Genomic DNA, 24,287 nt, shown 5'->3' on the forward strand with positions numbered 1-24,287 from the left:
GCCTCCTACTGGGGACGAGGCCAGCAACCCGGGCACGTGCCCTTTCGGTGCACCGGGCGATGCGCATTCGCTGAGCCACACCAGCCAGGACTAGGAGGCGGCCACCACTAAGCCGCCCCTGACTAAGGAAGCACCTGAGACCTGTAACCAACGGGGTGGGGCCCGGGTCACAGCACAGGACAGCCCGCCATTCCCACCCACGGGGAACCCGGAGGAGAGCCGCGTTCCAGACGTCTTTAGAGCACATCCGCGAACAGTGCTCCCCCCCCTTCCCTCGGACAGCCAGGGATGCGAGCACAGCAAGCTGGCCCTGCCCCGGGAGCCCCCTGGGAGGTGTCCCCGGGGGCGGGGCTTTGCAGGGCGGGGCCTGGTGGGCGGTGTCCCCGGGGGCGGGGCTTGGCGGGGGGGGGGGTGGTCCCTGGGGGTGGGGCTTGGCGGACGTGTGTGTGTGTGTGTGTGTGTGTGTGTGTGTGTGTGTGTGTGTGTGTGTGTGTGTGTCCCGGGGGCGGGGCTTGGTGGGGGCGTCCGGGAGGGGCGGGGCTTGGCGGCGGCACCCCCCCGGGGGCGGGGCTTGGCGGGGGCGTCCGGGAGGGGCGGGGCTTGGTGGGCGGGGCTTGGCGGCGGCACCCCGGGGGCGGGGCTTGGTGGGGGCGTCCGGGAGGGGCGGGGCTTGGTGGGCGGGGCTTGGCGGCGGCATCCCCCGGGGGCGGGGCTGGCCCGGCTCGCTCACCAGCACGTTGACGGTGCAGCTCATGCGGTTCTCCTTGCTCTCGTCGTGCATGATGGTCCTGTAGTCCAGCAGCCTCTCCAGCAGGCGCACCACCAGCCTCACGAACGTCTCCCCGGTCTTGGCGAGGTACTTGTGCTTCCGGCAGTGCTCCAGGAGGCTGCGGACACCGCGCGCCCGTCAGGCCGGGGCCGGCGGGCGGGCGCGGTCGCGCCTTCCCCGGGAGCGCTGTCAAGGGCCGCGGCCGCCCGGTGCGCTGCGGCCCGGGACGGCCTGTCTGCTCGGCCGCCCGTCCCACTGCTGATCAACACTTACTTTTTAAAAAAAATATGTTCTTATTGATTTCAGGGGGAAAGAGGGAGCGGGAGAGAGGGAAACATCAATGATGAGAGAGATGGGGCGGCTGCCTCCTGTGCGCCCCCTACTGGGGGTGGAGCCCCGAGGGGAACGGAACCTTGACCTCCTGGTTCACAGGTCAGCGCATCAACACTTACATTTTATCAAACAGCACTTTGTATTGTTCGTCTCCTCTGCCTCCTTCCACTTCGTGGTCCAGCTTGGTGATGATCTCATTTTCGAACTGTAATTGAACAGAGGGCGTGTCAGGAATCAGGGCGGGGAATCCCACCTCAGTCCTGGGATTGTAGCCAGGTGACTGCCTGTCACCCGGGAGTCAGTCCTGAGGTCACCCATCGACCTGGGCGAGGTAGGAATGGGGGCTGGGAGAGACCCAGCTCCCACAGAGACGAACGGAATGGTGATGGGCAGGAGGAACAGAAGGAGACAAGGGCCGAGCTCGGGGTCAGGAAGCAAGCACACCGTAGGCCACATGATGCAAGGACCCCTGGGGCCCCTTGAACACATATGCCCAGACTCTGCCTCCTCAGGCAACGATCCCAAGTCCCCCCTATTATCAGGATCCCTGAGTTTAAGCTGCAAGAGAGGAAGACTTTACTTCGCTGTTTCTATTTTTGTTAATCCTTGCCTGAGGATATTTTTCCATTGATTTCTTTTTTAGAGAGAGTGTAGGGGGGAGAGATAGAGAAACATCAATGTAAGAGAGACACACTGATTGGTTGCCTCCGGCACGTGGGATTGAACCTGCAACCTAGGTACATGCCCTTGACTGGGAATCCAACCTGCGGCCCTTTGGTGCAGGGGCCGATGCTCTAACCACTGAGAACACCGGCCAGGGCTCCTTCTCTCTTGGTCACTGCTGTGTCCCCGACACCTAGAACAGCGCCTGGTGTTGATGATGCTGATTGGATCACACATGACATTCACATCCATTATTAGATAGAGTTGGTGTTGAATTGCAGCTCAGGGGTGGGAGGCTTGATAGGTCAGCAAAGGAGAGGGCCAGCAGGTGGCTAAGACACACCTGCTCTCCAGGCCACACAAGCCACACGGTGAACACACTCATCTGAGTGCTGGTCCCAGGCACTGCAGGCGCCGCCTGCCACCCTGGGGACTCAGGGAGCGGCTGCTGCAGTGGCGGCTGGCTGTGGCTCCCTGGGCAGCAGCAGGCAAGGGGTCCGGTGAGACCCAGGGAGGAGCCTGGAAGCAGGCCCCGGCCCGCCTGACCTCGACCAGGCCGTGCATCTGAGCCCCGATCACGCTGCAGACAGAACAGAGCTGCAAACAGCCTGCAGAGAAGTATCGATTCTTGCTTGACATCAAGGACCCGGCAAGCTTGCGAGAGCCCGGGCCTCGGCGAACCCCTGCAAGTCTCCCCTCGATCTTCTCCATCACCTCCTCCCCCAGACAAACACCCTCTTGATTCTGTCTGGCCCCAGCAGTGCAGGGATTTCTGCAACAGGAAAAGTGGCGGTTTTATTGGAGAAGAAAGGATGACCCGCTCTTTCCTTTTCACTGGAAGCCCCACGGTGATGACTTTTACTGACCCGCTATTATTCGCTCTTCACACGAAAGACTCCGGGGCGAGGGAGACGCTGGCTCCTAGCCCGAAGCTGGCGTTTCCAGACAACCCCACGCCCCCAACTGTGCCGTAATGGGCACGCTGACGGTTCAGTGTCAGGTGAGGGCTGACTCTTCAGAAAAAACCCACTGAGATACAAAATAAGACTAAGTTTAATTAAAACACACGATTCAATCCCACCCATGTTTAATGAGCACCCAACGGGGAAGGCACAGAGGGTGCAAACATGCCTCACCCTCACACAGGCAAACTGGTCACCCCAGTTCATCAGGCGGCACTGAACTTGGAGCCTGCCTCCTGGAAACGGCACGTGTCCTCGGCTCCCACGTAAACCTCGCCGCCACAGATACCGGCAATGAGGCGGCTCCGGCTCACTGAGCAGTGTGCTTATCAAATCATGACGGGTGCACTTAACGTCTTCTAAAAAGAGCGAGCGAGTGACAAGGAAATCAGAGGGACGCAGCTGAGTCTAATTTCACTAACCTCCAGTCTACACCAGGTAATTTGCGCAGACACCTGGCAGCCCTGCCTGTTGATCAGCACGGACTCGACACACCGGCCCACAGCGAGCGACTGACCGATTGCAGGGCCTTCAGGAAGTTTTACGGGACGCATGGGGAACCCTTTGCTGGAGACAGGGAGCTGTGAACGGTTATCGTAATCAGAATGAACCGATGCTGCCCAGATAAATGGGAGGAAGTGCATTTGTCGATGGAGCAGAGCTGGTTTTACAAAAATCCCATTTATTATCCTAATCAGTGCCTGCTCTTTGGTGATTTGCAATAGGATGAAATTAGAGAGGGTTTACTTTATGGCTCTAAGGTGGCAGAAGCTCATTCATGTGATCAGCAAAATCAGTATAGAGTATTTTCCTCTCTTTTCTGAATGGCCAGTATCATTACAAACATACCCACAGGGTATCCAACTGAAAATACTGAACTAAGCACCTCTGCTTTCGAGACCAGCAGCCCTCTGAGAACATGCAAGAAAAGAGGCCACGTTTGAACACAGGGTTTTTTGGAAGGTCACTGTTACACGGAATGTGGAGGAGCCTGGGTTGCACTCACAGGGCACTGACATCATTAATTAAATTAACCCAGAAAGGAAGCATCGCTCTGGCATCCAGTGCCAGTTAACCTGGGATTATCGGCTGCAATGTAAGAGACCATGGGGCGAAGGGTCTCTGCAGTGGAAAATCCAAAAGCCAATTCTATTTAGTTTTGAATGCATGTTTTTTGGGGGTTAGGTGTATCATTTTGACTATAAATGTATGAAATGAATAAATGCATTTATAAGTGTATGAAACCAGGCTTGCATTTTGCAGACATCCGTCTTGGAGATGTGGGAGCAAGCTGGGAAACTGGACAGGGAAGGAAGGGTTTGCATGGTAACCCACCTCACTGACGCAGGGCGTAGAGGATGTCCAGAGCTGGGCGAGAGCTGAATCTGGGAATGTGCTATGCTAACCATGTCGGTGACACAGGAACCTGAGCAAACGGAGGCCCTCACTCTGCCCTGTGTGCTGTACTCGCTCTGGCTTTTCAAAACGGCTCACAGGCTACGGGATTTGGGAGCACAGTTTTAGGCCACCGCTGGTAGCAGAGAGCATCAAGAAACCAGTGTCCCTGCTTCTGCACTTGCAGGCAGAACGGAGCCCATCCCACAGAAGGGCAGAACCAGGCCCCTTCAATTTGGAAGTAACAGGAGGGGTGGGAAGGAGAAAGTCACTGAACCATATCTGCATGAAAAACAAGCCAATGGGGAGGAACCGGAACGGCTGCGCAGAGAACAGCCAGTTCTCCAACAATCTCAGGGCGCAGGCTCTCAGGTTGACATCCAAAAAGCATCGGATTCCCTGCAGCCTGTCACTCTGCTCAGACACACTCATATTTGTATGTGCACGGCATTCCTCTTGCTTAGCAGCTCTATAAACTTAATTACACACTTAATTAATCTTTGGCGCTCTGCATCCCACATTCTAAAATCCCCACACCCTCCTAAGTCTGACAAGCAGGCGGTTTCACTGACCTTGAAGCTCCTGCAATACTTAGGAACCCAGAGGCTCCAAGGCCCCAAACCTGAGCGGTCTGGCTGGGGCACTGTGCTACCCAGCTGCTCACCTGGCAACCCCTCAAACAGGTGCATGGCCCGGCTCTTGGAGGGACTTGGGTTGCATGCAGTAAAACGGTGCACTCCAGGGACATGCCCCAGAGGGAGTCCTGTTTAATTTTGCTAAAGGAGATGGTGGGAGTGTGGGCATCTCTTTGCGAGTGGGCTTTTAAGAACAGAATTCGACGTAATTAGAAGTCTTGGAGCCAAGGGTATTGGTGTCCGTGATCTCTGGAACAGCTTTGGGTCCGTGATTCAGTGAAATTAAAGCCTAAGTCTTGTCCCTATTTCCCCTTGAAGCATCCAAAACAACAGAATCAAGTGCGACTTTGAAATGGAAATCAAAATAAACCGACCAACAAAATCCCAGTGAACCGGGAAATAAACACAATAAAACTGCCACCAAACTCATCCACATTCGTATGACACAGCAAACTACACCGGCTTTCCCATCCCGGGGCAGAGGCCAACGCCCAGGTGGGTCACTCAATTACCCGCTTAAGGGTTACCGGCACGGGCGGCCGGCGGAGATCACTGGGACACGGATGCAGACGGCGAAGGCCAGGGATTACTCATGTTCCAAGGCTGTCGCCGCTAACTGGGGGTTCCCGGAAGCTGGGGGCATTTTACTGACCCCGGCAAAGGTGACAGGAAACGGCTCGGGGACTGAAAATCTTACTTTGCGGCGGAGCCTTTCCAGCCCCTTCGGTTAATGGTCTGGAGACCCCACGGTCAGCTGCGGCGACTCTCAGCTGTGAGCTCTGCATTTTCCAAAGACAGAACACGTGGGATTCCTCACAAAGGTGCCAGGAGAGAATTAAGACTGTGCTTCTTTTTATGAAGCAGAATCCAGTGGGACTGAGGCCAAAATGCTGTGAGTCCCATGAACTCTGTGTGATTGACGGAGAAACCCCAGAGCCTGTGACCCAGAGGACTGGAGGCATTTTCCTGGAAGACGGTGGTCGGATATTTTAAAGCTACAGTGAAACAGGAAAGGTGGAGGAACAGTTCAGAAACCAAACTCTCCTCCTGTCTCTATCCCCTTGGCCTTATTTTGGCCCAGAGACTGCTTAAGAGGATGACAAATGACGGGACATTTCAAAGGCGTCTGAACTGCGTTTTCTAGGCTAGTAACATTTATACATACAGAGTGTCCCCCAAAAACGTATACACACTTGAACAGCCGAGAGCTCGGTTTTGAAAACTAAGTGTGTTTTAATAGCACTGCCCCTATAATTACTCAAAGCGTGTATGTACATTTTTGGGGATACCCTAGATACACATTTTCCTCTTTTCCAGATTCTCTCATTTCATAGCATCTTTTCATAAGGTCCTTCCCTGGAGCTTGACTCATATAAAATTCAAAAAGTCAGATGATTTTCAGCCCGGGAAAAAGCATTTTTTAATGACAATTCCCAGCTCTGCTGAGTTGGCAGTGAGATTGGGCCACGAGTTAGAGCCCGGGGCGGCGGAGATGAATCAACTCTTACAGCAAAAATATAAAAAAAAACCGGCCGTAATGTCAAAGGCTATACTTTGAATCCGCAACCCCGTTTCTGAGAACATATACCGGGAAAGCTTTAAAAGAAAGCCAAGCCGCATGGATGGGTACGCTCGCTGCCCACTTACTCAGAGAAGTGAAAATCTGCACACGACCTACATGCCCGACCGGGGGGTGGCCAAGAGAAGACCGGCCACCGCGCTTCACGAAACCCTACGCCAGCCTCACCGTCGCGGCTCCTTCCTACGCTGTAATCAAGGAAACTGTCTTTGATACATCGTCAAACAAAAGAACAAGGAGACTTAGACAATGTTTACAACATCACAATTACATTTGTACAAAGACAGATAGTGGACCAGAGGCACAAACACAGCTGTTCTTTACAACGGACTCTTTATTCTGACAAATAAAGAAATGTAAGGAAATCTTCCTCGCCCGTGGGAGGGAAGGAAGGAAGGAAGGAAGGAAGGAAGGAAGGAAGGAAGGAAGGAAGGAAGGAAGGAAGGAAGGAAGGAAGGAAGGGAGGGAGGGAGGGAGGGAGGGAGGGAGGGAGGGAGGGGGGGGGGAGGGAGGGAGGGGGGGAGGGAGGGAGGGGGGAGGGAGGGAGGGAGGCGGACTGTATGGGTTTGATTTTATTTACTTCTCACACCCTCTGTTCCGAGCACATCCTATTTTTATACCATTTTAGAGTCTGACTTGGAGACTTGAAGGGGTTCAGTGACCTGCTCGGGACCCAGGTAGTACAGGGCTGCCCACAGGATCCCGATCCACCTGACTGCTACGTCCAAGCTCAACTCCGACTCAGAGCGGGGCTCTCCGAGCTCTGCACCTTGTGTTCCATTGGCAGGAACAGGGGGACCGTTCCTCGCGGCTGCTCACTGCGTCCCGGCGATCGCGACGAAGAACAGCCAGGGAGCCACCACAAGCGACACCAAGCTCCCGCCACCAGAAAGCACGGCGGGGAAGGAAAGCTCACTCTAAATATTAGCCCCTCCAAAGGCACGCTACCTTGACTGATACGGTTTTTTTTCAATGTAAGAATTTTTCTCAAAATCCCTCAAAAAAACCTATGCGCAACGCAATTCACGCACTTGAATCACTGTGATGTTTAAACAAAGGTTGCTTTCGACGCAGAGGACGCCCCATCTATTGTGTGGATTCTTGGCTTGGCTCCTGCAGAGCCTCCCGGCCAAACCGCCCGGCCGCTGGAGAGCACGCCACGGCGGGGCTGAGCCCGTGGGTGCGTGAGCCCCCGCGAGCATGTGAGCACCGCACTGACCTTCCCGGGTTCGGGGGGGCGGCGCCACCACTCCCCAGCGCAGGTTGCTCGGGGACTGTCCCTCCAGCCCGCGCTGGGGGCCTGAGCACCTCAGGTGCGCTGCCTCGGAGCTCTCAGCAGCTCCCGGCCCAGCTCGGACGCCGACACTCGTGTTTAGGATAAGTCCAGGCCTTTGGGCTATAAAATAACGCCCCTTGGCAACACGCAGCCCGTCTGAGAACACGGCAAACCCGAGCAAACGCTCTGAGTGCGCATGCCAAGGAGGCGGAGTACATCCAGGTAGAAACGAGGAAAACTGGGAGTTGAGACCAATTTTTCTGAAAGACGAGAGCAAACGGGCAGGCTTCTTCAGTTCGGACTGTCCTAGCAGCGCTCTGTCCTACGCTGCAGGGAGTTAGTTTCCCACGCAAACACCTTGAACTCCAGAACCACCTGTAAGGCTTTTTCAAGGATTTTAGCTCACCCCCCGCCCTTACCATCTGGAAGCTTCGGGTGTAGTGGAATTCACACTGCATCATGTCGAAGAAGATGGGGATGGTGGCCTTGCGCAGCTCCGTCTCGGGAATTAGTGTCATCTCCAGCATTGGGCCGACCATTTCCGGAATAAACTTGATCTTGTGCTGACCTTGAATAAAGAAAGGCATTATTCAGAAATTTTTTATTGATTTTGAGAGAGAGAAACATTGATACGAGAATGCAATATTGATGGGCTGCCTCCTGCACGCCCCCTCACCAAGGATCAAGCCCACCACCCCGGGCACGGGCCCTGACTAGGAACTGAACAACCTCTCAGTGCACAGGATGACTCCCAACCAACTGAGCCACACCGGCCAGGGTCACAGATTTTTCAAAAAAGGATTCTAGAATGGGCTTCAATGGACAAAAACACACAGATCATCGCGACACTGAATGCCAGGGTCGCGGGCATAAACAGGCATCCGTTTCCCATCTGTGGGCATTGCGAACGTGTCCAGCCTTGAGTCTGAGGAGTGGACGGTCTAACTGTTGTAAACGAAGCTATTAAAACATCCATCTGGTAGCAAGTCTGTAGTCAGGACTTCTGTGCCCGAAGATAAACACTGTTTCACGAGTAGACAACTTGATCACATAGCTCAAGGACACGAGCAGTGAACAGGTACCCAGCCTTGGAAAACTCATTTCTAAAAAAAGGGGGCAGTTGACTTTATTTAGGGTGATATAATTAAATTCAGAGGCTGGTCTTATTGAGAAAGTAGGCTTCTAAAAGCCCTACCTTCTTGTCTTTAGACTAAAAAATCTGGAGTTATTTTCATTCTATCCCCTTATAATTTATATTGTTTCATTTCCAACATGTGCTAGAACCCACAAGAATTAAATGCTTGAATGAATTACTTGTGACATTTTTGTGCTATTAACACCAGCAATTTATCCAGTTAATCAACCTTAATAATATTTCGACACAATCAGGAAATAGAATGCATAGTCTAAAGAATTTAGTTTCCTTTACAACTCAAGCTATTTAACACAGATTTCTGTAAAGAGAACCATTCAACAAATCTGGCTCTTATAAATAACTACACTTAACAAAACATAGTCCTATTAGTCTAAATGCATCTATATCTAAAATTTGTATGAGGTGGACACAGTCACAGAATGTAACCTTGACTAAGGAATCTGAACATAATGAAAATCTGATATTCAGCTTTTACTAAATAATTAATATTTTGACTAAGGCCACACTGACGTGATTGTCATCACCTCCCCAAATGCTCAGCGCTTTTGAAAGGCTTGCAACAGCTGCAAAGCATTCTCTTAAAAATGCGATTATACCCAGTCTCTCCGGTGACACTTTTCCTGTGTTATGCCTACAAATGTCAGAGCCAATGTTTCAGAAAGCAGTTGACGGTGACAGCGAGCGGTTCATCAACCACAACGCGAGTGTCACAGAGAGCGGTGCCGGTCACAGCAGCTTCTACCGCTCCCCGCTGGGAGGGACGCAGGTGGTAACAAGTGGTTGTCGATCAGGGGTAGTAGGTGACAGAGCCGGGAGCCTAACCTTCGACTACAAACCTTCCCGTGAACAGCGGAAAGCCTGGCCTGGGGCCAGCGCTGAGCTCTGTGGTCAGTGCTATCCCTGGGGTTTAACCTTCCAGAAGGAAGGGTCTCCCAGGGGAGTGAGGGCCTGGCTATGCCCTCCAGGATTCACCTTTTTTTGCTGTTTTTGGGCAACTGCATTATGGGTTTCCCCTGAAGCGTATCTTGCTCAAATTTAACGAGGAACGCAGATTTGAAATCAGTGAGGATCAAGGTGACCCCTGCAGTGTCGACTTTGAGAAAAATAAAAAAGGGTACATTTGCCTTTTCTTTCGAGACAAAAGAACCAGCTAATGATCAGATCACAGGGAGAATATTTCAGCTCCTGGCAGCTCGCCGGTCTCCTGGTTACCGCTCCCAAATTCTCACACCCACCCAGAGGCTCGCTTCCAGGTGCAGAATGTGGACTTTGGCCTCCCTCGGGTCCCTTTCAGGGAAGCCGGGCTCTCCCCCCTCAGCAGCCTCCCGGGAGGGACACTGGCTGATCTCCTTACAGCCACGAGTGGTCAGAAACCCGGACGGTAAACCGAGTCTATCCCAGGAAATCTCTGCTCACACAGGGCAGGCAGAGCAAGTAACTCCACCGCCTCGTCCAGCTGCTAGGCCTCCTTGCATGTGGGCTTAGAGAGAAGCACACGACTTGTCCAGTCCCCAGAAACACCCCCAGAGGGAATCCCTGCCTGAGAAAGAAACCTGACTGAGTCGGGGTGAAGATCTTGCTGGGGGCACACTGGTTCTGGCCGCGCTGGGTCCACAGCGAGCTGCCCTATGTAGCAACACGGACGTCCAGGGGACCGAGGCCACGCTGCCTCTCGGAGCACCTCTGACGAAACTGAAGAGCCAGGTACACAGCCCGCTTACCCCTCCCTTTTGTTTTGGAGAGAGGCTGCTTTTGATGTCCCCCTTCTGACTCAAAATCTGAGAGGAAGAGAACCGTGCAGTCTGTCCTGTGGGAAACCTGCATTCAATCCAGCAAAATAGGCCTGGATCCTCGCTGTGAGGCTGCACGGCTGACCAGACCGTCCTCTCCACCTGCCCACGGAACGCTGGACAGGCCCCAGGGAGACTCGGCTCGAGGCCGGATCGCATGACAGGTGACTAAGTGGTAAGATGATAAATACAGCTAACTTCTGTTTTAATTTTCTTGGCAGAGCTGGTCAGTTCACATGGCCAATATCTTCCCCAAACGAATAAGCCTATTTAAAAAAAGCCACGTAGAAAACAGGTTGAGCGCACCTGGAGACTGACTTGCTGCCGAATTTCTAGCCTCAGCAATGACACCTGCAGGCAGGTTCCAACACCTGAGATTTGCTTCCGCAAAGGGCCAGCCTGCCTGAGGTGACCCCAGGAACCATTCTCGGCCCTTCTGGGGGCTGCTTCAGGCAGATCCTGTGGGGAGCTGATACTTTAATTTTTTTAAACTTTCTAATTCTGCATGATCCAGTCACGGCAGGTTGTATGCTTCTAGGAACTTGTCCATTTCTTCTAGGTTCCCGAATTTGGTGACATGTAACTGTTCATAGTCGTCTCTTATAAGAGACTTTTTTTATTTTTGTGGTATCAGTTGTAATGTCTCTTTTTTTCATTTCTGATTTTATTTATTTAAGTCTTTTCTCCTTTTTTCTTAGTAAATTAGCTAAAGGTTTGTCAATTTTATTTATCTTTTTTAAAAAACCAACTCTTAGTTTTTGTTGACTTTTTCCATTTCATTTGTTGCTGCTCTAATCTTAAATATTTTTTCCTTCCTTCTGCTACCTTTAGGCCTAGTTTGTTCTTCTTTCTCTAGCTCCTTGAGGTGTAAAGTTAGGTCGTTTTTGAGATCTTTCTTCCCTAGTAAAGCCCACAGGACAGACGGAAAGGATCTAACAGACATAAAATCTAACGCAGCAGAACCCTCATTTTTTTTTGGTCAAGTACATGCAGAACATTCTTCAGGAAAGATCAAACATTAAGTCATAAAACAATTCTTCACAAATCTCAGGAGATTAAAACCCTTCCAAGCATCATTTCTGACTATAATGAAATAAAATTAGAAATCAGTAACAGATGAAAAATTTAAAAATTCACAAATAGTGCAAATTAAAAACATACCCTCGAGCAGCCAACAGATCAAAGAAAAAATCGAAAAGGAAACTAGAAAATATTGTGAGACAAAAGAAAATGAAAATACAACATCCAAAACTTAAGTGATGCAGCAAAAGCTGTACCAAGAGGTAAGTGTATAGTAATAAACACCTACATTAATTCCTGATCTTGAACACAGTATCCCTATTGCTTTAATTGCACAAGCACGTTGTGCTACCACCACCGGGTGGCAGTGAACCTAAAAACAGGGTCCGTTTTGAGTCAGTGAATAGACCCGTTTGAAAGCTGAGTATATGAAACTGAATCCAATGTGACGGCATATGTAACATTAGGATGAGCTACACGGTTTCATGCACGAGAAGCTGAGGGAATGTTAGTGATGCCCAGGGCTGAGCTGTGGTCACCCAACACAAACAGTGCTCTCCAGACTTTTCTGTTTGCTCCACCCATCAGGTGTTCCTCCTTCACTTGGAAAGTCTCCTATCTCTTACTTACTGAAAACAATTATTGCAAAGAATAGCAACTTTCCTCCAAGGTACAGAAGCAATTAGATGCCCCAACGCTGACGCAGAGGGCCCACGTCATCACCCATCACAGATTTCCCCAAAATGGCCTGAAGCCGCGGGCACTCACCGAGGTTATACCACATGTCTCTGATTTCGAAGCCAATCTGTCGCCTCATGTCTCCATACCTGCAGACCAGGAACAGGAAAAACGCTGCGTCACTCTACAGAGCACTGGAAAGTCAGACCTGGGTTATTCGTAAGAGCCATTCCAGTTGTCTTCAGTCCCAGAGACAAATAAACAGTGTCAGGGCTTCATTTCCTTTGCCACCAAAGGGAGGGGGAGGAGGCATTGGCTGGGGACTCACTTACCCATCTCGGCACATTACGTAACGCCCTCCCCCTGTGGGACCACGGGGGACGTGGGGGAGAGTCGCGAGAGGGTGTTACTTTCTTCAGTCTCTAAGGCAAGTGGAAGAGAGCCCGGCTCCTTGGCCTAAGGGGGAGTTTGTTTTCCTGCTGCTCTTGGCAGCAGACACTGCGCCCACGAGTGGCATCCCACACCCACTCACCACGAGCCCTTTCCCCTGCGAACACTGAGCCCTGGAGCCTACACGGGAACGGGGAGCCTCCTCCACATACCTCCCACTCGCCTGCATCAGCTCTGCGTAAGGAAGGGCTCAGCACCTGACACTGTCAAGGAATATTCCCCCAAGTTTTTTGTTTACCAGGAAAACGAATGCTAATTTGCCTCCCAGTGGGTCAGGGGAGGGGGTGTGTTTCCAGAGTAAACAGAATTTGATGCTTGGGAAGATAAACCTTTATTAGTTTGTGAGCAATTTACCTTTTCCCTGTATTGCCCAAGGAAAAGGCTGATTCTATTAAACATAATAACTGGCGAGATTACCGCGCAGTGTTACAGTTTCGCAGCTGTGTCCCGGAGTCTGTTCCGTTCTTCCTCAGCGGACGGGACAGGGTCGTCTGAGTACAGGCCACGGAGCCGTGGCTCTGAAGGCTCACATTCTGGTGGGTGAGTCAAAACCACGGCCCACAGCCACCAGATGATGAAGGCCCCGGTGCCCTACACGCCTGTCGGCCAATTACAGCAGGAGAGGGCTACTGACTGCAGGGCCATTTCAACAGGGCAGGAAGACACTGCCTGGCAGCTCCCTCAGACGGAGACACTAAACGGGGACCCTGAGCCCCTCCCTAGAGGGACAGGCTGGTCCCTGAGGCAGGCATTAGCTCCCTGCCCAGCCGACAGCCAGGGGAGCAGAAAGCTGATGCAGGTGAATCGGTGGGTGAGAGAGGAGGGATCCCAGCCAGGGAAAGCATCCGTCACCAACGCCACAGTGGGGAGAGGCTTGTCCACTGCTGGTGGGAAGTCAGTAGCAGTGAAGTGACTGAATCCAAGTTTTTGGTGACAGGAGAGCACCCGTCAATGTCTACATGGCACCCCAAATCACCCAAGTGTGTATGATCTGAGGGGTGGTAAGCTGTGCATCCTTGGAGGCCTGTGGAGCCATTGTTCCAATTCCCATTTTGCTCCCGCACAAATGACAAAGGGGCCCAAGCCGCTGTCACCTGCAGGGATGCCCTCTGGAGTCTCTAACCTCAGCAAGCAGCACGGGGGTGGCAAAGCCTCGGAACAGGAGAGATACTGCAGAGGTGTCGTGAGGTGTCACACAGGAACCGATGACGGGGCAGTGAGAGAGCAATTTGAGAACTATCTCAAGAGGACTTAGGAAAGGGGCCCTCAGAAGTGAGAAATTATTGCAGCTCTCAGAGAGAGGCCAGACCCTCAGGGCACCCACGGGTTGGAAAGAAGCCTACAAAAGGATTATTTTCTTTACAGTGGACCCGGAGCCAGGCAGGGGTCTCAGCCTCCTGGAGGCTTCTGACGGGTTTCCTGGGATGATCCTGGGGCCATTCACGCCCTCAGATCTCCCACCTGGAGGACAGGGTGGCCCTTGCAGAGAAGGAGCCGGGACAGCAGCCCCAGCTCCACAGTGAGCTCTTCTAGCCCACCGGTGCCAAGAGCCCTCATCAGGAGCTCCCGGTTTTGATGCCGCGATGGCGAATTAAGCAGTGATGTAGCCCACGAGTGGAATGGCCACACGTAGAATAACACGAAACAGCGCACAGAAAAAGCAATTATCTCCCCAAAGTCCCCTTCCGCGTGGTGCTAATCGTCTCAAATCACACTGGCTTTGAACCTGCCAGAATGAATCCTGCAACCTTACATCTTGATTCATGGGTTGGAAGAGGCAACACCCGAGTCGGGCTGGAAACCACCCTCTCATTACGCCGCGATTACATCTCAATTTGCACAGAGGTGGCTCAGAGAATTCCCGAAAATTACGCTAATGGAGCTCGAGGCGCCTGCGGCGCTGCGGGGGCTGGAGGCTGACTCACTTGTTCAGGATTTTGGCTCTCTTGGCGCTTGAGAAGTTCTCCAGCTGCAAGGATTCCTGAGTGAGGAAGGCGACCGCCAGGTGGAAGTAGTTGTTCCAGAGCTGAAAGGCAACGGGGGCGGGGGAGGCGGGGTGCTGAGCGGCCAACAGGGGTCTCGGCAACGCCGGGCGTCTCGCTTGCCCCGCACCCTTCTGAAATGTTGAAAAACCACACCCACTCTATACAAATTGCCACCCAGCACCCAGGGTGTGGCTCGGGGCTGAGGGTGGGCTCTGTCGTCCAGGGCACGTGCTCAGGTCCCAGCTCTGCCACTGACTTAGGTAAATGTCTCGTCTCTCTGTGCCTTGATTTCCTCACAGGTAAAATGGGAATTTCAACAACACCTACCTTGTAGGGTGGCTGGAGGCTCAAAGGGGACGTAATAAACGTTAGCTCTAATCAGGAGACCTGACTTTACACAGATTTCTGTAATTTATGACTTTTTCTCATACTAAATGTATATAAACACTAGACAAGGAGAACAGATGTAAAAAATAAAATACTTTATATTTAAAAGAAGTACACACTGCACATGGCTTAAAAGACTGTTTAGTATGAAACGATTGTCTCCATACAGCTCCATACGTGGACCTCTGTGTACCCAGAAGCAGTCACAGACTTGTCATTACAAAAGTGTTCCCCGACAAGAAACGCCACGGGTAGATGCCTGAAGTCAGGGGACTAACACCCCTGATCCTGTCAACGTCTGAGGCGGGGCCAGGATAATTTAAGTGAGGGAAGAATTTCTGGATCACTCGGGGACACTCCTGCTGGCTCGCGGGTGCTCAATAACTAGCACTGTCATCCCCTCGCTGCCAGGACTCACTCTGATTTTTGCTGCATGAATATTTTATGGTTTGACTACATCTGTGTATTAGGACATGTGAAAACAGCATTAAGCAGGGAAAGTAATAAAATATTAAAAATTGTGAAAACATTTCTAGATAGGTAGTGCTGGATATATTTTATATTTATATTCCATCACGCTAAGAAAATAGACATTTAAAATTTTAAAAATATGAAAGAAATAAAGGCATGCTTAGCTTAGGACTGAACCTAGTAACCTAAGTCTGGCATTAGCTCTAACTGCTCGGGGGGCAATGCCAAAGGGAAGTACGCGGTGTCTAACTTCTGTCGTCTGAATCGTATCTCTGACCTGGACCACCCACCGGGGGTGCAGAAGTTCTCAGGTTTCCTCCACAACGAAGGATCCTTCCCAGGAAACTAACACACCATTTGCATCTGGATGCTTTTTTAAAAATTTGCAAATTTTAATAAATGACACAAAGTAATAACAATGACAAAATCATTATTAGCAGGAACACGTCCAGAGTACAGTGGATGGAGAGCCAGGAATACCTGAGGCGTGGGGCTGAAGTTGGTGGACAGCTGACCCGAGCCCTGTGGGCAGGACAAAGCCCAGAGAGACTACACCAGGGGAAACTGAGTTCTAACAGCAAGCCGAGCCCAGGGATGCAAACCCACTTCCCCTCCTCTGCCGACCCACCTGAGGAGGGTCTGAGACAATCCCGGCAGCCACGCTAACTGAGCCCCAGTGGCCGCACGGCTGAGTCCCTACTGTCACTGATTCAATGCTTCCTCTCTGAAACAGCTCCATCACCTTCTCCGTTAAATTGAACAAATACCCCGAAGGCACAATTTTCAATCTTCCGGCTCCAATAGTACAAATTGTCAACGCCATTTCCACACGTTGGAGGGCAGACCAATTAAGTGTGCGGATTAGAAAGAAAAGATATTGGCTCAGACGAGCAATTTGTTGTACCATGATTTCCCAGCCAAGGTCACGTCGGCCTCTCTTCTCTTACCTGTAGCTCAAAGTTGGCTTGATCGAGGAATTTTTTGTTCAGCATATCTGCATACTGATTAATCGCTCGCAGGAAGACTCTGAAAGATCAGAGAAAATTACATAATTACTCACTCAAGCTCTGGCACCTCTGAAGGTCTGGCATTTCAATGAGATCCAACCCGAGACGGTCTGGAGAGTGAACTCTCCAGGTCCCGGAACAGTGGCGAGATCTGCCCACGAACAACCCACAGAATTGCAGGCAGATGCTCTCCAAATTAAACACGGAAATTAGCGCGTGCAAAGTAAAAGAAACAGACAAAAATAACCACGTCTGAAAGCAACATAGGAAAAGTATCACTAGAAAAAACACCCAATTTAAAAAAGGCGCAAATTAACGGCTTTTCTCCGGTCGCAGCGTCTTAACGTTATGGTATTAAATCGGGGTCTCTGTTCAGCTGGCTCCTTCAGGGCACACATCTGACCGCGCTGTGACCCACGGGCGTGGCGGTCTGTCCCATTTCAGTGAAATCTGTCCTGTCCTCTGAATGCTAATCTTGGTCACTGTTTACTTGTTTAAATAAAAAATTTTAAAAACCTTTGATAGCTATGAAAGGGATTTAACAAGAGCTTTAGCAGGGACGCTGGCTGATTCCTCGATAATATACAATTTTAAGCAGCCAGAGCAAAATATCACATATTCCCACGCCTTGCCTTTTGCTTTCGCCCATGAAATATGCCATCTGAACTCTCATAAAGGGCTCCGGAGTACCAAGCCCTTCGCAAGCGAGCTCGTTTAGATAGGTTTTATTACTCTCGGAAGGGTTGTGACAGAAAAGCCTAGTCCAGTGCCTCCCCCCCCCCCCCGCACAAAGGGAGGTGCAAGAGTAATAAGCTGGAGGTCGCAGACGATGAAAGTTCATTACACTCCCTCTACTTAGGAAGCGGCCAGAGCGCGTGGGAGAAATCTGGGTCACCAACTAGGACCCCTGCTCTGCAGAGAGGCCCGTGCCTGAGGGCTCCGCCTCCCTGGCCATCCCAGAGCCCCTAAGGGCCAGTGAGCCTGGGAGGAGGGAGAAAGGGAGTCTCCAGCGGGGGCTCCGCAACCTCCCACCACGCCCGGCCACCGCACGCCCACGGTCACTGCAGTCCCTCTCACACTCAATGTGTGCAGCTCAGAGACAGGGGCTTTGCAGACAGCATCTGGGACCACGACAGGTGTGACGAATGGCTTGTGACAGGGTTTGCCATCTCCGTTGCTGGAGAAAACCCTAGACGGAGTTACCCGAGTTCTTCTCTGGGGACAGTGACTATAACCAGAAAGGAGGAATTCGTGTCTTGCTTGACTGCTAATCAAGGGACACAGGGATCCAGACTGTGTCCATTAACCAAGAGCACAGACTGGGCAGAGCGGCCATTAGCCAGAGGGTGGCCACTCTGCAAATACAGGACGCCCAGTTACACTTGAAAAACAGCTCTCACTGCTGAGTTTTATAATTTAGTGAAAAAGCTAAATATCGGGCTTTTAGGGCATCCTGAAAAATGAATTCAGGACCAGGACGAAAACACTCGATTCAGGGCATGTTTTGTAAACACAGAACCTCGGGCAGCCCTGGTCAGCCCCCCAGTCTCGGGCTGAGGTCTCCTCTGTCACATTCAGCCCCAGAAGTACGAGATGCCTGGCTAAGGAGGGGGGTCTGCCCTGCCCAAGTGACCTCGGCAACTGCGTTCCGACAGCCCTGCATTAAAACCAGCAGAGATCCCCGGGTGACAGCGGGAGAGGACAGCTTCCTACCACTACGAAACACCAGGCTAATGGCCACATCCCATTTTTTTGTCCTCAGTTTTCCCTCCAGTTTTAGAGCTTGCTGTTCCCTAGAGCACCCTAGGGCCCTCGTGAGTTTAGGGAAGACCCTCTCCAGCCCTCTGCGGTAGGAGCGAGTTTACTAAAACACGCGTGATTACCACAGGGTAATTATTCTGCCTCCAGATAGCATTCAAACGGCTGCAACATGCCACCCCTAATTAAGCACTGAACAGTTTCAGCCGGTTAAATAAAGATATTTCTCCAATGACTTTTTTTTTTTTTTTTAAATATATCTTTATTGACTTCAGAGAGAGGACAGGAGAGGGAGAGAGAGAGACAGAAACATCAATGATGAGAGAGTCATTGATCGAGCCCACAACCCGGGCATGTGCCCTGACCGGGAATCGAACCCTGATCGCCTGGATCCCAGGTGGACGCTCAACCGCTGAGCCACGCCCGGCCGGGCTCCAGTGACTTTTAAAAAAACATGTTGCGCCAAAATAACACAAAGGCTGATGAAACACTTCTTCATGAACTGACCACAGAGCCAGAGCGGCATCGAGAGAGATTCTGTAATTCAGATTCACCATAAAGCTTTTAAAAAGCCAGGAAAAAACCAAATAACAGAGAACGGAGCTGTACAGGGGGAACCAAAGGGGAGATCAAACGAAAACCGCCGTCCTTGCAGCAGACAAAGGGGAGCGAAGGCGCGGGCTCGATGCGTCAAGGCCACGTCGCCTCCACGGAACCGTCCAGGACACGCGGCCAGGCCCCACGGTTCACACTCGACGGGATTCCAGACTCGGCAAGGCCGCAAGGCCGCCTGACGGTAAATCGATGATCCGACCAGGCAAAGAGAAACCTAGGCAGGTTTCTTCAAGGAAGACTCTGCATTGCCTGCTGCCATTCCTGAGTGAGTTCTAATACACCTCAAACTTGGGAAAGTGAGTGAGGACATCGCATTAGAAGCTTCTGTACACAACCTGCTTTCAGTCGCAGGAACAAGAAAATGACCACAGGCGAAGGCCAAACGACGGCGGCAGGAGGCCTTGCTATTCTGAAGTGAGGGTCAGACCTGGCTTAACACAGCTCAGGGCCAGCCCTTGATGCAAACAATGTCCTCGCCCCCTTCTTGGTCACTGACTCCTGACTCCAGGGAGTCAGAGCACCATCTCCATCAGCCCCCACGTTACCATTTTAAGTAATTTGGGTTCACTGTGAGACGGGGAGAGTTCATTCCCGAAGCTCATAAAATTAAAAACAAACAAACCAAAAACCAGGATATTTCCCTGATTTCTTCTTCTACCCGAACGCTGGACCACAAGGAGCTCCCACTAAAAACAAAATGCTGCCCCGTAATTCCCTCTGGTGTCCAAAATGAGTTTAATTGTTGTCCACACACCACACACACACGGTTACAGTCCTACTCCAATTCTTTCTTTATCATCTCTCTATTAATCATCTCTCTAGCTACCTACCATTTACCTACGTATCGATCTATCTACCTACCATGTAATCATTTAGCTATTGCTCTCAGAAAGTTGCTGAGATTCTCATATTTTCAACCAAGAAATAAAAACTATGGGGTCTCTCAGCTCCCTTGAACTGTGAATCGAAGGGTTTTTGGAATATATTTTTTTAAACTGTGAGATTAAAGGTTAGAATGCCACAAAATACAGTCATTCCAGCATCATCGTCTCTGCTGACACTCTACAAAACGTTGTCGCATCTGCAGAAAGCGAAGGCGTCCCCATGAATTCCACCCCTCGCCCACCTTTAGGAGACAGGCTGGGGTGTGGGGAGGTTCTGCCTGCAGGAGGCGCCACGCCCTGCACCTGCGGCCTTGTGCAGAGGGGGTCCCGCCAGCCTTGGCTGTCACGTACAAGAAGGACCGTCCCCCCCAGCATCTGCCCAGTGGAAAGGAGCATGTCCAGGGCAATAAACGCAGCGCCATCCTACATCGTTATCTGTTCATCGAGTGGAGGGGACTTAGCCAGCGGAAAGTAATCAGGAACCAATTTAACCGTTAGAAGCTCCTGGCACAATGACAGGGACTAAAGTGACTGGATTCGGATGGAGCCTCGGGCGCCTCTGGCCTCTCTGTTACGCAGCGTTCGCTGCCAATAAGCCCGGAGACGAGCAGCCTCCTGGCGCAGGAGCGGCAGTGAGAGAGGCCGGGCTTCAGGGCCGCTCAGAGCCCCGAGTCTCAAACGGGGAGGCTGGGTGCGGTGTCTTTCTGTTCCTTCCCTAAACTCACCGTTAAGTTACATAATTCGATTGCGCAGTTCAATACGAGGGCATTTAAATACCTCTGGCATTGAAACAAGAGTCGCTTTGGGGGGAAATGCATCGTTTAATAAAATATTCTGCCCAAAGTAGGCGGAGAGAAAGGAAACAAATTGAAAGTGACAAATCCTATGCCTGCAGAGTGAGTCAGGGAACAGTAACTGGAGGCTGGCCGCAGAGTGATTTCCCCACAGTTCAGGAACCGCTGGGAAGGAGCGACTTACGGTGACGTGATGAGAGCCAGCAGAGGCTGCAGACGGGAAGGGGAGGGGAGGGGAGGAGGGCTTCCCTTCAGCCACCGGCCTGCGGGCCCGGCCCGCGCTTGGCCGCGTGGCTCTCTGTCAAGAGCTGGGGGGAGCTGAAGGCTAATGCGGGGAAGGAGCGGGAAACCAACAGCTTCAACTGCCACTGTTCCCAGACGCGCAAGAGGCGTCTCCTTTTCCCAGATCCCCTCATTTCCTTTTCAAATCACTAAAGTGTCAACATCCATCAAATTCTTAACTCGAGTCCAAAGCGCTCTGAGCCTCTCCGCTGGGCAGTGCTGGCGGAAGCAGGCGGGTCTGTGACGGCCACGGGAACGCAGAGAAGCCCCGGGAGCATCTGCCTGGCTGGGATCCTGTCATCCTTGCTGTGGGCGTCTCCCCAGCACAGATTCCCCGGGATGGAGCCTGCAGCCGAGGTGCACGCCCTTGGCCAGAATAGAACCCGGGACCCTTCAGTCCGTGGGCGGACGCTCCAACCGCTGAGCCAAACCGGCCAGGACAACAGACTTTATTTTTAAAGCACTAAGTCTTAGGTTTGCAGCAAAATTAAGTGGAGAGGTCCGGACACCCCCGCCCCTATCCATGCACAAGCTGCCCCCCAGATGGTACATTTGTTACAACTGACGAGCCCCCACTGACTGACACATCGCTGTCACCCAAAGCCCGCAGCTTCCACTAAGGCTCACTCTGGGTGCTGCACATCCTGTGGGTCTGGACAAACGGATGACACGCGCCCGTCATTACAGCCTCGCACAGCAGCGTCGACGCCCTGAAGATCTGAGCTCTGCCATCGCCCCTCCCTCGCACCGAGCCCCCGCGGCCACACATCTCTTCCCTGGCTCCACAGGTTTGCCTTTTCCAGGACGTCGGGTGGTGGAGTCACACGGTACGTAGAGTTTCAGACCGGCCCGTATTATCTCATGATTCTAAGTTCACTTTCACTAGGTTTAAGGCCCCTGACGTTTACGGTACCCCACGGCAAAGCCTCAAAACGCGTTCTCTCAGACTCTTCTGACTCGTGTTTGCCCGCCTTACCCAGAGCTCACGGGTCATTCCCAGCATCAGCCTCGGGGCCAGGCTGCCCGGAGTGCCAGCCAATGCTCAGGGAGCCTCTGTGGACTTGGGGGGTCACGCTGCTCTCAGGGCCTCGGTCTTCACCTACGTAAAATGGGCCATCAACACCGGCCACACCATCGTAACCTATACACTTGCTATCTTGACCACGTTACGTCTACAGTTCAGTGGCATTAAGTACACTCACAGTGTCCAACCGCCACCACCATCCATCGCCAGAATGCTTGTCAAATTGGAAAACTAGACCCAGTGCCCATTAAACAACAGCTCTCCAGTCTCCCCACCGCTGGCAGCCCCTGGTCACCACCATCCTGTCTGTTTCTATGAGTTTGACTATCCTAGGGCCCTATATGAAGCAGCAGCCACACAGTCCTCAGTTCTGGGGCGTGTCACGCTCGGGGCAGGGCTGGGTAACTCCAGGTTAGGGGAAAGCTCTCGGTGTGGAAATGGCACGGGGGGGGGGGGGCTGGAAAGGGGGGGGTTGGAGCAGGTAGAACTTTCCACCTATGGGAAGCAACGGGTGTTCACTATCTCTACACATCAGTGTGGGGCTGGATTACGCAGGATCCTGGGGACTCTGACGTGGGAGGACTCGATGATTCTGGGGCTCCCAGGATTTGTGAAACAGACTGTGACAGGCACAAGGGGAGGCCCCAGGAGACCCAGACCAGTGGCTCCCCCACGAAGGCTGTTCTCTGTTCCACGGAGGGTCCAGGGGAACCAGGGGCTCCGTGGAGCTGGATGGGAGGGTGAATGCAGTCTCAGCTCTGCAGATGAGTCGTCCCACGGGCCTGACGTGCTGAGCAGCCTTTAAATTTACAGCCGCAATGAGTCGGGTGCCTCTTTCTCTCTGAGATAAAGAAGTCTTTCTGAAGCTGTCATTTAGAGCAAAATCCACGGAAGTCGGTAAATCAAGAGGGGACAGCAGTCCTTTGGGCCCATGCATTCCCAAGGCCGCAGACAGACACCAGGGGAATCCGGCCCCAGACTGGCCCAGGGTGGGAAGAGGGAGGAAAGTGGAAGACAGGAAAGTCCAGTCCTGGGATGATGGTGGACAGAGGCCCGGGGGAGGGGAGGGGAGTGGAGCGGAGCGGGGAGAGGGCGGAAGGAGAGGAGAGGGGGGAGACCAGAGGGCTCCCTGTGGGCGGGGCCTGGCTGGCCCTTTCCACACCACCCACACTGCGTACCCAGTAAATATTTCCAGAGCAAAGGAAGGCCCCAACTAAAGGTGTGAGGCTGGATTTTTAAAGCAGGATTCGCTGTCTCGTGACCACTGTTGCTCTGGTCCCTTCACCACGTCCATGTCTCTTCCCACGTCCAGGTTCGGGGCCCATCACCCTCCCAATACACCTGCTGCTCTCCCGTCGGCCTTGGGCCCATTTCCCAGGTTGCTCTGGTTCAGAGCCCCCACCCCCATCTCCCAGCCCTGACCTCGTTTTCGGTCCTTCACGTGGCCGCGATGTCCCATCCGACGCTATCAAACCTGACGTGCTCCCGGCCACGTGGCCTCGAGGGAGGGAGCCCAGGGCGCCCGTTTCTACTTACGCAACTGCCCTCTGCCTGCGCCGGCCCGGCGTGTCGCCGCCCAGCCTCCCCAGCCAGCCCCTGGAAAGGCTCAAAATAGATTTTATTTTTAAAGCTCACTCCACATCTGCCTCTGCTCTCCCTGCCAGATTCCTTCCCTCTCTGTTTTAACGACTCCTTTCTTTCTTTCATGCTCTTCTGATCGCGTGTCTGTGCTAAAGGGGAGAGGTGGTGAGTCAGAGAGCGAGCGTCCGCGAAGCCCGGCGCCGGGGCCTGCTGCTGCGTCGATGCCCCGGGAGGGAGGGAGGGAACGGAAGCGTGAGGGACCGTGGGCATGGGCAGGGTGCAGGAAGGTGCCGCCTTAGTGCCTCCTGGACCAGATGCCCGAGAGGTAGGCTCCATTGCCTGCAAGAGATGAGGGATACTGGGTCCACCCGAGGAGCTGATTTAAGATGAGAAGATCCAAGACAAATGGACCAGGGCCGGTGTCCCGACTCCCCCTTACCCGTGAGCAGCCCTGAGGACATGCGGACAGCAGACCGCAGAGCAAACACCAAAGTCCGCCTGCCGCAAAGCCCACGCTCCCGGGATGCAATTCCAGAAGCCAAGCTGCCCAGGGGCACGGCCACGCTCTGCTCTGCCCCCGAGGGCCCGGCAGTGAGGGGCCAAAGGCCAGCTGTCACCTGACCGAGGCGTCAGGGAGCCGGCACTGCTCGGGCGGAAGGGAGGGGACTCAGGATTTCCTTGTTCTGTCTGGAAAGTCACTTTCACCAAGGACTTCCATTTTCCACATTTCTCCCATTTCACCACCCGAACGCGGCCACCTGACCGCGTGCACGGGCTCAGAGATCAGGGAGAG

At 52.7% G+C, this 24,287-nt stretch overlaps 1 protein-coding gene across 4 annotated transcripts in view; it reads right to left on the reverse strand.

Moving 5' to 3' along the window:
* The window catches only part of DOCK1 (dedicator of cytokinesis 1), a 287,380-nt gene that overhangs the window by 39,251 nt on the left and 223,842 nt on the right, over positions 1–24,287 (reverse strand). For all 4 annotated transcript variants that reach the window (XM_087824025.1, XM_087824024.1, XM_087824027.1 and 1 more), the window contains exons 30-35: positions 16,497–16,575; positions 14,632–14,732; positions 12,347–12,405; positions 8,032–8,180; positions 1,222–1,307; positions 731–887 (exon numbers count right to left, since the gene is read on the reverse strand). In XM_087824025.1, coding sequence (XP_087680151.1) covers positions 731–887; positions 1,222–1,307; positions 8,032–8,180; positions 12,347–12,405; positions 14,632–14,732; positions 16,497–16,575 — 631 coding nt within the window. The remainder of the gene's footprint in view (positions 1–730; positions 888–1,221; positions 1,308–8,031; positions 8,181–12,346; positions 12,406–14,631; positions 14,733–16,496; positions 16,576–24,287) is intronic.

Source organism: Miniopterus natalensis, chromosome 14 (assembly GCF_054644295.1).
Source record: "Miniopterus natalensis isolate mMinNat1 chromosome 14, mMinNat1.hap1, whole genome shotgun sequence".
NCBI lineage: Eukaryota > Metazoa > Chordata > Mammalia > Chiroptera > Miniopteridae > Miniopterus > Miniopterus natalensis.